The following is a 12,776-nucleotide window of genomic DNA, read 5'->3' on the forward strand; positions in this document are numbered from 1 at the left end:
TTAACATTATGTCCTTGTCTCGCTATTTTTATCTCCAGGTCAGTGTGTATCGCCATGGGGAGAAAATCCCTGAGGCAAAACCAACTCTGACCCCTAAAACAATCATCCCACCTAAATTACCAATCGAGATCCCTCAGCCTAAGCCCCAGCCTACTCCGAGCGCTGCCCCTTCAACTCCTAGCCCTGCCGCTCCTAAGGCAGCACTGGGAAGAGGGATGAAGAGTCCTACTCCAAGTCGGAGGAAGTGAAAAGCAAGGCAGAAGAAACGCAATCACTGGTGCACAATTAGAACACACATAGCTGAGAAGCCTTTATTGGTGTTCTCTATCTGGATTGAAATGGAGCTAATACTCTTTGCATTAAATTAGAGCATCAAGAAAACCCTGACATGTGAAATAAATCTTGCAATTGTGATGGAAAGCAAAAAACAGTTTCAATGTGAAATCATTGTATAAAATCAGCAAAATTATACTAGAATAATAAAAAGCTAGGCACTATCTAAACATGAGGAAATTAGAAATTAATTGAAATGAACTCGAATAAAGCTACAAATTGAATAAAACTTTCTGAAGAAAGAGTGAAATGTGTTTTAAATTCATTCTTGAAGTGTACAAATGACACCGCATGCAGTATAACCAAATATTAAATGGCTTGCAAATTACAGGAACATTGCCCAAAGTTAAATGACTTGAAGCTTCGATGCACCTTGGCACAATATTTCATATTTATCATAGTTAGGGGTAGTTTAACATTAGTCAAAACTTTTCCATAGGTATTAAATTGGGTTAAGGTCTAGTAAGTACAAATCCCAAAGGAGACCAGTAAACATTAATTTCATGCCCTATGGATGTGGGTTTTGTCCCCCGTAACCAAGTGACCCATCCATCTTTGTTGTCATGCCACCAAAATACCCCCACAGCATACCAAAACCATGGTAACTCTTAAACTCACTGTAGAATTTAAGAGTTTTCTCTTTAAATTCTTATCTGTGTCACTGAATATTTCAAGTAAACCAGAGAGATGGTCTGCTCCATCAAGGATTACTCTAAACATAGTTTTAAAAAATGCTGTGTTATGTTACAAAGTTGCTAGGGCCACTAGCTTTGACATGCCCTCACATCACTAACCTTCTGACTATTACCTGCATTTTTGATGATGTTCAGCACCAGATGTTCTTGGTATAATCACATACACACCACTCTCATTTGCCTTTGATTATGGGGCTGAGGCAAGTTTCATTATGAGCCAGTGGAGAGAGGTGGGCCCTTCTTGTCTATATTTTTCTGAATATGATCAGTGGTTTGGCTCAGTCTCACAGTCATTTACATATTTAAATGCACAAAAACAACACAGGCTTAGTATCACAGCTCACAAGATCAGTGTTCATTTTATGTTGTTTAAAGGGAGAAAAAAAAAAAACACAGACACGCACCTTTCACAAAGAAAAAAGGGACAGAGAGAAATAGGTCAGGCTGTACAAAGTAGTCATTATACTGCCACCTCAACAACACGGTCAACTGATGACTGCGAATGTATAACACCATCCTCCTTAAGATCACCATGGTGAACACGCTGAAGATTAACTGGCAGTGAAGCGAAGCTGTCATACTAACGCTGCTGCCTCTCAAACCGTCATTACCAAATTTTACCTAATATTAACTCTGTTAGCAGAAGATGTGCATTCTGCCTTGCAGCCAAATATGTTCAGTGCTCCTGGTCATCAGCCAGAAGCAGAAACAGACATGCTATAAGTAGTCAGGTTTAAAGACTTGAGCCCAAGTGCAGGAAGTTGTGATGGCAGAGCTGATGAAAGGATGGCTGATGAGATTTGTGGTTCATTAAAGCTGATGAGAGGAGCAGACGGAGAAGAGGGAGGGAGGGGCGCAGGGTAAAGTCATTGTTTCTGTGTTTGCTGTTGCTAATAAAAGAAAGCGATTACACTTTGCTAGCCTGTTTATTCATTCTGTCAGAGGAGAACAAGAGACGGGTTGTGAGAGAACTGAGTAATGGAGAAGGCTGGAAGAGAGAAACTGAGACTGTTAGGTTCCTCATTTTGAGTGTTACTTTTGTTGCTGATGCGTCTGCTTTGGCAGCATGAGACGAGTCTTGTCCATCCATCCATCCATTCGCTTCCACTTATCCTTTTCAGGGTCGCGGGGGGCGCTGGAGCCTATCCCAGCTGTCATAGGGCGAGAGGCAGGGTACACCCTGGACAGGTCGCCAGTCTGTCGCAGGGCCAACACACAGGGACAGACAACCATTCGCACTCACTTTCACTTGCACATTCACACCTAGTGGCAATTTGGATTATCCAATTAACCTATCCCCACAAGCTGCATGTCTTTGGACGGTGGGAGGAAGCCGGAGTACCCGGAGGGAACCCACGCAAACACGGGGAGAACATGCAAACTCCACACAGAAAGACCCCGGCCTGATGGCAGAATTGAACTCAGGACCTTCTTGCTGTGCGGCAACAGTGCTAACCACCGTGCCACCATGCTGCCTATACGAGTCTTGTCATGCTTGTTAAAAACTAGTGAATGAGCTGAGTGATTGGATGAGGGGGGAGGGGGGAGGGGGTAGAGGCGGTGCAGTTTGTCTTATTTTCCGTGCTGTTGTGTTTTGCTTTGTTTTTTTTTATCCCTTTGGACATGAAGACAAACTTCATCATGCCATAAAGTGTTTATATACAGTAAGTGTGAAAGGAAAGGAGACAAGCTTGTGTGAGCGATGAATGCAGATAATTCAGTGTTGTGTGGCAATAAAGGACTTCTGAAGTGCGACAGAGGGAGACAGGAAGGGAAGGCTTGAGTGTATCAGAGAGAGCAGGAGGAAGGGAGAGAGAGACAGATCTGAATCATTTTGATGTTTTGCTGATCATCTGCTGTGAGATCATTTTCCTGACTTTTTAATTAATTTTCACATTTTTAATCAACATAATTACAGAGAATCCAAATGTTGCCATGGCAACCACTTTTTAATTTCAATAAACTTGGAAAATGACTCGTCTCTGTAAGACACACGGGTGAGCTGTGCACTCACAGAAATACAATATGCATAGACACACAACCTGATCACAAACACACTTAAACACCCAAATATATAACACACACACACACACACAGAAATTTATATATAGATGGCTGCTATCTAAATGGAATAGCTAGCCAGTACTGATAGCATGAAATTGTGTTTCCAAATATAACACCGTGTCATTGGAGTGTACGAGTGTGTGTGTCTGTGTATGTGTGCTAAGAAACCAGACTATAGAATATATATTTCTTTGCAATCCTCCACATGGGGGCACTATGGGAACATGCACACACACATAAAAACTCTGTGACTCACTTTTACGCACAGCCTTGGTCTTGCTCTCTCGCTCGCTCTCTCTCTCAAACGCACACAAACACACACACACACACACACACACACACACACACAGATAGACAGGCCTGTCCTAATTAAAGCAGCGCTGTTCAAACAATGAGATAAACTAGGAGCAGAGACATTTTGTGGGTGTGCACTGACACAAAGCCACATTTTAAAATACCACTATTATCCACACATATATGTGGCTATAAATGCGCACACACACTTTTGGGTTTTAATTTGCAATCACAATTATGGGGGGGGGGCATACTTCATTTATTGACACTGTGATGATAACTGATGATTTTGGCTGAAAGAGAGGGGAGGAAAGAGGTGCACACGAGGATGTGAAAGAAAGAGGAAAAAGAGGAAAGAGGACCTAACACAGGACAGCAGTAAGAGCAGGTTCATGCTATACTGCAAAGTTGTCTAGCCTTTTCAGCACAAATGATCATTTCTTTAGTTCACTGAGTGGTAAGGGCAGCTATTGGTAAAAAGTGAAGGGAAGTTAAGAAAGAGCTGAGACTGAGCAACAGCAGAAGGGGAAAAGGTGTGGGAGACAAAAGAACAAATAGAGAAGAGGGAGGGAGAAAAGCAGGAAACAAGCAGAGCATGAGAGGGAAAAAGAAAAAACTTAATAAGATGGGCTGATTAAACCTGAGGATGTTAAAGTCAGAACAGATTTTAAACTCATACATTATTTTGTCTCATTTTCATAACCTTCACTGTGGTGGCACACAATAAAATAAAGTTGCCTTTTCACAACCCGTGCCAACTAAGTATATGCAATGTGTAATGGCGAGTAGCAATATATCAAATTTGACATTATCAAGACAGCCATGTCTGCTCATTGATCAGAGAGGTGAAGAGTTAATTTGTAAACCTCTCACACTAGGAGATAATCTTAGATGACCATCAGTTGTGTCTTACCTCTGGCTGGGATATCCCTTCAGATTGGTGACAGATTCAAAGTAAATCAACCCAGTAATCCTTCAATGCGCCTTCATCCTTGCTACTGCAACGTTTGTCCTGTGCAAAACAAATCAAGTATCAACTAGAAGAATAACCATACTTTGATAAGAAAACCAGCAAAGAACTTTCAACACGGGTTAGGATAATGACACAGAAAGGAAGACTTAAGGCATGACACTGTGAATGCAGAGGGAGGAAGATACACAGCTAGTGAAATTTCCGCACCACAGCTATACTTGGCTATCGAAATAGTTTGAGTTGAAGTTGTGTTCGAATATTATTATGCATATTTGACCAATTAATGGTCTTTTCCTCATGTGTTTCTTTTTCCTCCAGACACCTGTGTTCTATTTCTGTCACTTAAAACCAACCGTGAACTTGAAGGCTGGATTTGCAATCAGCGTGTGTTATGACTCATCTTAACAAGGAGGCAAATTTAAGATTCACATCTGGTATATTTCCAGTGAAACTAAGCGATGCTTTGGAAGGTAAACTTCTGTCTCTGCTGGGAAATCAGGCAACTCAGCTATACAGCAGCCCCCCTGGAGCTTGGAGTGACTCAGTGTCTGGCTGTTGGAGGCTTCAGCATGGTGGATGGCTGACAACATGGGGACTTACACCCTGAATATCTGGTCCAAGGACAACATGCCTATTTGCCATTCTGCACTGTAGCCATAATGCCACTCGGCTGCTACTGTGGGTCCTAACACATTAAATCCAAAGGCATTGTTTGTGTCAACACTGCTATAAATCATCTTGTAGAGTGAAAGAACCACAAGGATGTGCTTTGCTCTGGTAAGAGGCATGGTGTAAGTGGCTCATTGTTTTACAGAAATCCAAAACAACATGCAGGCTCTTGTATCCATGTTTTTTTTTTTGTTTTTTTTTTGGGGGGGGGGGGGGGGTAACTAACAAAGCTATTTATGCTGAAATACACTACTATGTGCTCAGAAATGCAAGTTAAATACAACATTACTAAAACAAGAGAGGAAAGAAAGGTTCAGCTTTTACAGCTCATCCGAGCAGTACCTGTACCACGTCTGAGCACGAGTTGATCTCCACTGTTCCCTGTTCACAGTAGTTTGAGTCAAGTCTCTAAATTACTCACATTTATGAATGGGATTCTTGATTTACCTGCAACTATGTGACCTTACCATCAATGGAAATGGGAAAGAGTGGCCAGGGAAATCAGTTTCAGTGCACGTCTCTGAGAATGGGAGACAATGAGCATGACGTGTGATTTTTAACTTCAGTTTCTTATTCCTGAAAAGCTTACATTTTTAAAAATGCAAGACTCATCTGGCAGCAGCGTCTTCTCCCACTCCACACTCAATATTATCATACTCTCCTCAGCCTGCCTGTCTCTCTGCTTCTATCTTCCTTTGACTCCTATCGTTCTACTCCATTCATTTCAACTCTCATTTCTTCTATGTCCTCTTTCTTTTTTAGCTTCTCCTCCTTCACTCTTTTCACTCCTTCTCCAATCACTGTGAAATTGCCAGGCGGCTGGTTGGAGACTTCTCTGACAGAGAAATTTGGCTCAGATCAGAATCACTAGCGAGCATTCCTGCATTCCTTTCTCAATCTAAATGATTTTGCAGCTTAACAGGCACACCCGCTCAGAAAACCAGGCAGACTCACTCTAACCTTACTACAAGTCTCCTACCCTCACTTTCTCTTTTGCATGCACACTTTCATTCACGTCTCAGTTTCTCAGTCACGTGCATACAACAAAGCAAATGCAGGACAGTTGCGTTACAATCGAGGTACCACAGGTAACATTTGGTACTGAGAGAGACAGGAAGTTAGACAGATGGAATGGCATTTTAGCAAAGTCGATCATTAAAAATGAACATATATTATGTGTTGCATAATGCACAGTTCTAGGAATCGTACCATTATGTACCTTATTTCTTTATAAATCAAACGCAGATGAATTTTGAGCTTCAGCAGGCACTAATGCATGTCAAGATGTCAAAGTCATAGAGACAAAGGACGATGTCGACTCGAGTCTGCTGGTAGTTATTTTTTTTTGGCTGTCTGTGGGGGCCAGCTGTCTCACTGAGATTATTATATGAAGGCAGAACAATAGGTTTGACTCACCTCTTTCCATATATCAGGTGCTCTTCATGACTTTTCATATGGAACTACCTATTACACTGAACAGGTGTCTGCATCTCCTCAGCCTGAGCGGCTGATTCAGAAGAAGAAGGTACCGTCATAATCAGCTGCTTCAAATATAACTTTTCACACTGCCTCAGAAACCGCCAAGTCCACCTGCTGCATGCCAAATATCCCTGGACAAGACACTAACCTTAAGTTGCTCTCTAATGTATCCACTGGAGTCTGAATGTGCCTAACTGTTAGACAGAAAGCACTTAAGCATGTTGTATAAAGGCCTTGAGTTCTCAGAACTAGAAAAGCACATTGTCCTACTTTAAAAAAAAAAAAAATCAAATATCAAATATCTCAAATCCAGTCTTCAGTAGGGCTGTGCGATATGACCAAAATCTCATATCCCGATATAAGAATTCTATCGTCCCAATAACGATATAAATCACAAAAACATTTTCTGTAAATTCTGTGAATCTCGGGCAGCTCGACTTGCCTGAAGTGTTTCCAGCTGCGCGTCATGTAGCTGGAGTCGAGTGTTTTAACAGATGCATTAAACTATACATTTTTAGACATAAGTTGTAACGGCCGCCGTTTTCTTTGTGAGTATTTATTACATGGCGTGCTGCGGGGAAAAGCCTGTTCTAACGTTTGAGTCTAAGATTTATTTTTTAGCACATGGCGGCTCTTTTTAAATTCGCATCCGTAAATAATCTGCTCTTTCACGTGACTCAGTTTATTTTGAAAAGTCTCAACAGGATGATCTTGAGCTTTATTGTGAAAGGTTTATGGTTTTATACATTGACTGTAGAAAACATGGACGACGCGACCCCGCCTCCTACCATTGTGCAAAAATGAAGCCAAAATACCCTGTCACTACCGGATTCTGGGAAGATGGCGGAGTGAGCAGTTCAACTTGAGTGGGCTCCGAGACGTGTCCTGAAAAGAACCTCCTTTATGTCTTGACCGCAATCAAGTGAACCGGAATTAGAAGCAGACTTGTTATACTTCATCTCTAAAACTCAAAAACTTCCTCCTTGTATTTCTCTCCGTCATTCTCGGCCACCTTCTCCGAAGCGGCGAAATGGCTAACATTAACAACGATCATGGCTACCACCTAGCGGCTCTTCGACAGGCGTGCGACGAAGAAGATATTGAATGGATGGAACAGCAACACGACTTATCACAAGACAGACCGCAAGATGATCGTCACCACACACCGGTTAAAAGTCCAAATCCTAAGAAAATGAAGGCTAACGAATAGCAGGCGCAAAACGAAGTTTCAAACACGGTTCTCCTGAACGCTATCCAAAAACTGGTATGTAAATTCGACACCCAAAGTGAACATTTAAAGAATTATGAATTCCAGCTGCAAGAAAACACCGACGCTGTAAGAAAAGTAAAGGAGTCCGTGGATGCTAATACGGAAGCTGTTAAATCTGTGGTGGAAGATGTGAAAGGTATTAAAACGCAAATGGCGACGCTGAAAAAAGAGAACGAGGCTCTTCGTGAAATGTGTCTGGAGCATGCTAGATACAAACGGAGATGGTCTTTGCTGCTAACTGCCGTTCCCGAAAAGGAGGGGGAGAACACAAGAGAAGAGATAATCAGAATTCTGACCAAGATAATTCCTGCGAACGCTGAGCAGCTGTACAACACAGTGGATACAGTGCACCGGTTGGGTCAGAAGGGACGAGTTGGTGACAAACCCAGGCTGATCGTCATACAGTTTGCCATGAGAACCGTTCGAGACCTAGTGTGGAAGATGTCCAAGGAGGCGAAGTTCTGCAAGGAGATGAAGATTCGGTTTAGAGAGGACTTTTGTAAGGAAGACAGAGACGCCCGCAAACGTCTGTGGCCGAGGGTGGAGGAGGCAAGAAGCAGAGGGCTCAAAGCTTTCCTGAAGGATGGATATGCTGTCATCGATGGTCGTCAAATCAAAGAATGAAAGAACTTTATAACGACCTAGATAAGAAGGTATAACTGTTCAACTAAATTTAAGCCGGTAACTTGTTCAATGGTCCTTAACTTTGACTGGGTTTATTAGTTAATAGGAGGTAAAACGTTCCATTGCCCTACTCTAGTTATTAAAGCACTCTTAAGCTATATTCAATGGTTCTTTCAATATTTTCTTTAAATGTTCGAGGTTTAAGAAATAACATAAAGCGTAAAGCGATTTTTCTTTTTTGTAAGGAACAGCCTAACACTAATTGTTTTTTATTTCAAGAGACACACAGTAGTAAAGATGATCATATATTTTGGAGAAAGCAGTGGGGAAGCGGTGATATTTATTTATCTCACGGTACCTCTCATTCAGCAGGAGTGGCTATTTTTCTACATCGTTTTAATGGAAGAGTTATTGATCATAAAGGTGATGAGGAAGGTCATTGGTTAATGGTTAACATAGAGTTGGATGATACTAAGTACATTTTAGTAAATGTTTATGGGTTCAACAATAGAGCTAAAAACCGGAAATTAATTTCTGATTTGAAAAAAATGATAGAAGAATGGAAGATCATTTATTCAATTGAAAAAGTCGTTGTTGCAGGTGATTTTAATATGGTACCAGATGAAAAACTGGATAGATTTCCAACTAAATATAACTCTTCTCATTTTAACCAAATAATAATGGATTTCTCCTGCACCCTCAACCTAATCGATATCTGGCGTAACTTAAACCCAGAAAAACTGCATTACACCTGGAGTAATTCTGAGCGCTCTCAATGCTCAAGACTAGATTATTGCTTAATAACTGGTAGTCTCTTCCCCCTATCATCCAACTGTAAGATTCTTCACTCCCCTGTTACTGATCATTGTGCCATAACACTTTCAATCTCCCCGGATAATAGATTATCAGAACCGAAGAACTCTCACTGGAAGTTTAACAGTAACCTCTTAAGAAGCTCATCTTTTTGTATAAAAATTAAATCCTTAATAGGAGAGGTAAAAGCAATGGAGGAGTTTTCCTCTATTAGTAAATGGGAATGGTTGAAGTTTAATGTCAGAAAAATTGCCAGTGAAGAAGGAAAATTAATGGCGAATAAAAGGAGACAGAAACAGGCAGAAATCACTGCAAAAATAAGTTCATTGTGCAATTTATCACATCTGACAGAGGAAAACTCTATAGAACTAAACCAGTTGCAGTACAAACTAGATGAACTTTATATAGACAAAGCAAAAGGTGCCTTTATTCGTTCAAGGGCTAAATGGATTGAGGAGGGGGAAAAGAATTCTTCTTATTTCTTTAACCTGGAGAAAACTAGACAAACAAAAAAAACTATAATGAAGTTACAAATTAACAATACCCTGACTGAAGACCAACAGACTATAAACAACTATATTACAGAGTTCTATTCAGCCCTCTACACTACAAATTATTCCAGTTCGGAGACTAATTCTTTTTTTAGCTCTATCCATGAAAAAATTCCTCAAATTGACACACACTTTAAAAATCTCAATGAGTCTGAAATCACTTTAGCTGAATTGGATACTGCTGCTTCCCAGATGGCGAGTGGTAAATCACCAGGTCCCGATGGAATCACGATTGAATTTTACAGATATTTTTGGAGTGACATTAAAGATTTATTACTAGAGGTATTTCATGAATGCATAAATGATCAGATGCTATCTCCAACTATGAAACGAGGAATCATTTCTTTACTTCCTAAACCAAACAAGGACTCTATCCTTTTGGATAACTGGAGACCTATCACACTTCTTTGCTGTGATTATAAATTGTTAGCTCACGTCTATGCCAACAGATTAAAAACAGGAATAACTCAAATAATAGATGAGACACAGTCAGCCTTTATAAAAGGACGTCATATCCATCATCATACCCGTTTAGTATTAGATATGTTGGATTACAATCATTTAATTCCTCATGATAGCCTTATTTTATTTCTTGATTTCTTTAAAGCTTTTGATTCTTTGGAGCATAATTTTTTATTTAAAGCTCTGGAGGCTGTGGGTTTTGGTCCCAGATTTGTTAGTGTAGTGAAAATGTTGTACAGAGATATAACAAGTAGTATTGCTCTCAATCAAGGGTTTTCTAATAGTTTTAAAATTAATCGTGGCATTCGGCAGGGATGCCCTATTAGCCCGTTATTGTTTATTGTTGCAGTAGAAATGCTTGCCATTTATATCAAACTCTCTTCAGATCTGGAAGGCATAAACATTCTTGATAAAGAATTTAAAATTAGTCAATTTGCTGATGACACTGCCTTATTTCTAAGGAATGTAAATATGGTCTCTACTGCAATTAATAAAATCCTTTCATTCTCAAAAGCATCCGGCTTAACACTAAACCTTAAAAAATGTGAAATCCTAGCTGTGCACAGCTGTAATCAAAGTATTATTAACAATATTCCAGTAAAAGAGGAGGTAAAATACCTTGGTTTAATAATCAGTAAAAATACTAATGATCAAGAGAATAATGACATAACTCCTAGATTAAATGTAGTTAAAAAAATATTTAATCATTGGTTAACACATGATTTATCCATATTAGGCCGTATCTTACTGTCTAAAGCAGAAGGACTTTCAAGACTCATATACCCCTGTTATTCAATTTTTACATCTCCTAAAATGATTAAACTGTCAAATTCTATTATATTCAGCTTTATCTGGAAGAATAAAACACATTATATACGCAAATCACAATTAGTTAAAGACTATGAAAATGGGGGCTTGAAAGCTTTAGACTTTGAATCCATTATTGCTGCATTCAGGCTCAGATGGATAAAAGACTGCATTTCCTATCCTCAATCTATGTGGTACCATATTCCAAACAAACTCTTTAATAAGGTCGGGGGTTTAGATTTTTTGCTCAGATGTGATTATGAAATATCTAAGATTCCTCTTAAGTTGTCTAGTTTCTATAAGCAAGCTTTGAATTTTGGGAAACTAATTTTCACCCACAATTTTTCACCTCACAATTCTGTGTTGTGGAATAATAGGGTTATAGTCATCAATAAGAAGTCCTTATTTAAATCAGACTGGTATGATAGCGGTGTATGTTTTATTGTTGATCTGCTTGATACAAACGGAAACTTGCTATCTTATGAAGAATTTATTGATAAGTATAAAATAGACGTTTCATTTAATAATTATAATAAGGTTTGTAAAGCACTACCCACACCGTTGTTAAATCTTATCGTAAATACTTTAAAGTATTCACTAATAAGAACATGCTTACCTTCACTGACGATAGGTAATACCTCAATAAAGGACAAACAATTTAATAATAAGTTAATCTCTAATACCTTTAAGCAAATAGTATTCTGCAACTACAATGTCAATGTCAGACATGATCTTGATAGCATGTTGAAAGAAAAGTCATTTTCTTTTTACCTAAAATACCCACTTGCGCCTAAAATGAAAGAAACACACTTCAGAATCATATCTGGCATTTATCCAGTTGGAGAATTCCTGTATAAAAGGTTTAATTTTGAGGCCGACTCTTGTGCTTTCTGTTCTTCCAATCCAGAAACACTAGAGCATCTATTTTTCACTTGTCAGTATGTTAATGCTTTTTGGTTTGAAATACACTGTTGGGTTTCACTCAGAATTTCCAATATACCTTCCTTCACATCTAAGGATGTTCTTTTCTTTATGGACAATCTGGATTCTGAAATCTCAGATGTTGTCAATTTTGTAATAGTGCTATGTAAATTTTTTATTCATTTATGTAAGTGGAAGAATGCCTCTCCTATGTTTACCGTCTTCTTGAATTACTTTTGTCAGTATTTTAAGTCACTTAAGCTTATTTTGAATATGAATAAAAAAACTGCTGTACTATACTGTAAAATCACAAAATACTTGCTATTCTAATTTTCCTGCCTGTGTCAAATGGTCTATGTTCCTTACTACTTTATTTACCTTATTTAATTTTTATTTTCTTTTTATAAGTTTTCCTGTAAAGTTATAATGACTTGCTTCACCATCTTTATAATGTAAATTGTTACAATCCTGGTCTGTTTCCTTAACTTGTTTTGTATATGAAAATTTATTTCAATTAAAAAAAAAAAAAAAAAAAAAAAATACCCTGTCACTACCCGATCCGTACCGGAAACCCGATCGGTACCCCGCATGCGCGAAAGGTGTCTACTTCCGGTCGTAGCGTTTTACGATAGTTATGGGTCAGAGTATCTGTTAAAATGTTAAGAATAATAAGTATATCTTAAAATGTTTGCAATAATGAAGCATTTCAGTACAATGTAGACAAAAACGAAAAATAAAAAGATAGTTACGGATCGGGACTCCCCGATCCTTACTGCGCATGTGCAAAGTCGGACCGTACAAATCGGGTCTACCCAATCCGT

General features: G+C 39.1%; 1 protein-coding gene and 1 long non-coding RNA gene across 2 annotated transcripts in view; one reads left to right on the forward strand and one right to left on the reverse strand.

The window, feature by feature from the left end:
• Positions 1-583, forward strand: part of myom2b (myomesin 2b) — a 29,837-nt gene extending 29,254 nt beyond the window's left edge. Inside the window, exon 39 of the mRNA XM_085167376.1 lies at positions 39-583. Within this exon, the coding sequence (XP_085023502.1) occupies positions 39-248 (210 nt within the window). The 3' untranslated portion in view covers positions 249-583. The remainder of the gene's footprint in view (positions 1-38) is intronic.
• Positions 1-12,776, reverse strand: part of LOC146525790 (uncharacterized) — a 55,003-nt gene that overhangs the window by 15,082 nt on the left and 27,145 nt on the right. Inside the window, exon 2 of the long non-coding RNA XR_014875206.1 lies at positions 4,300-4,398. This is a non-coding gene — a long non-coding RNA (uncharacterized LOC146525790). The remainder of the gene's footprint in view (positions 1-4,299; positions 4,399-12,776) is intronic.

Source organism: Neolamprologus multifasciatus, chromosome 1, assembly GCF_963576455.1.
Source record: "Neolamprologus multifasciatus chromosome 1, fNeoMul1.2, whole genome shotgun sequence".
NCBI classification, from domain to species: Eukaryota; Metazoa; Chordata; class Actinopteri; order Cichliformes; family Cichlidae; genus Neolamprologus; species Neolamprologus multifasciatus.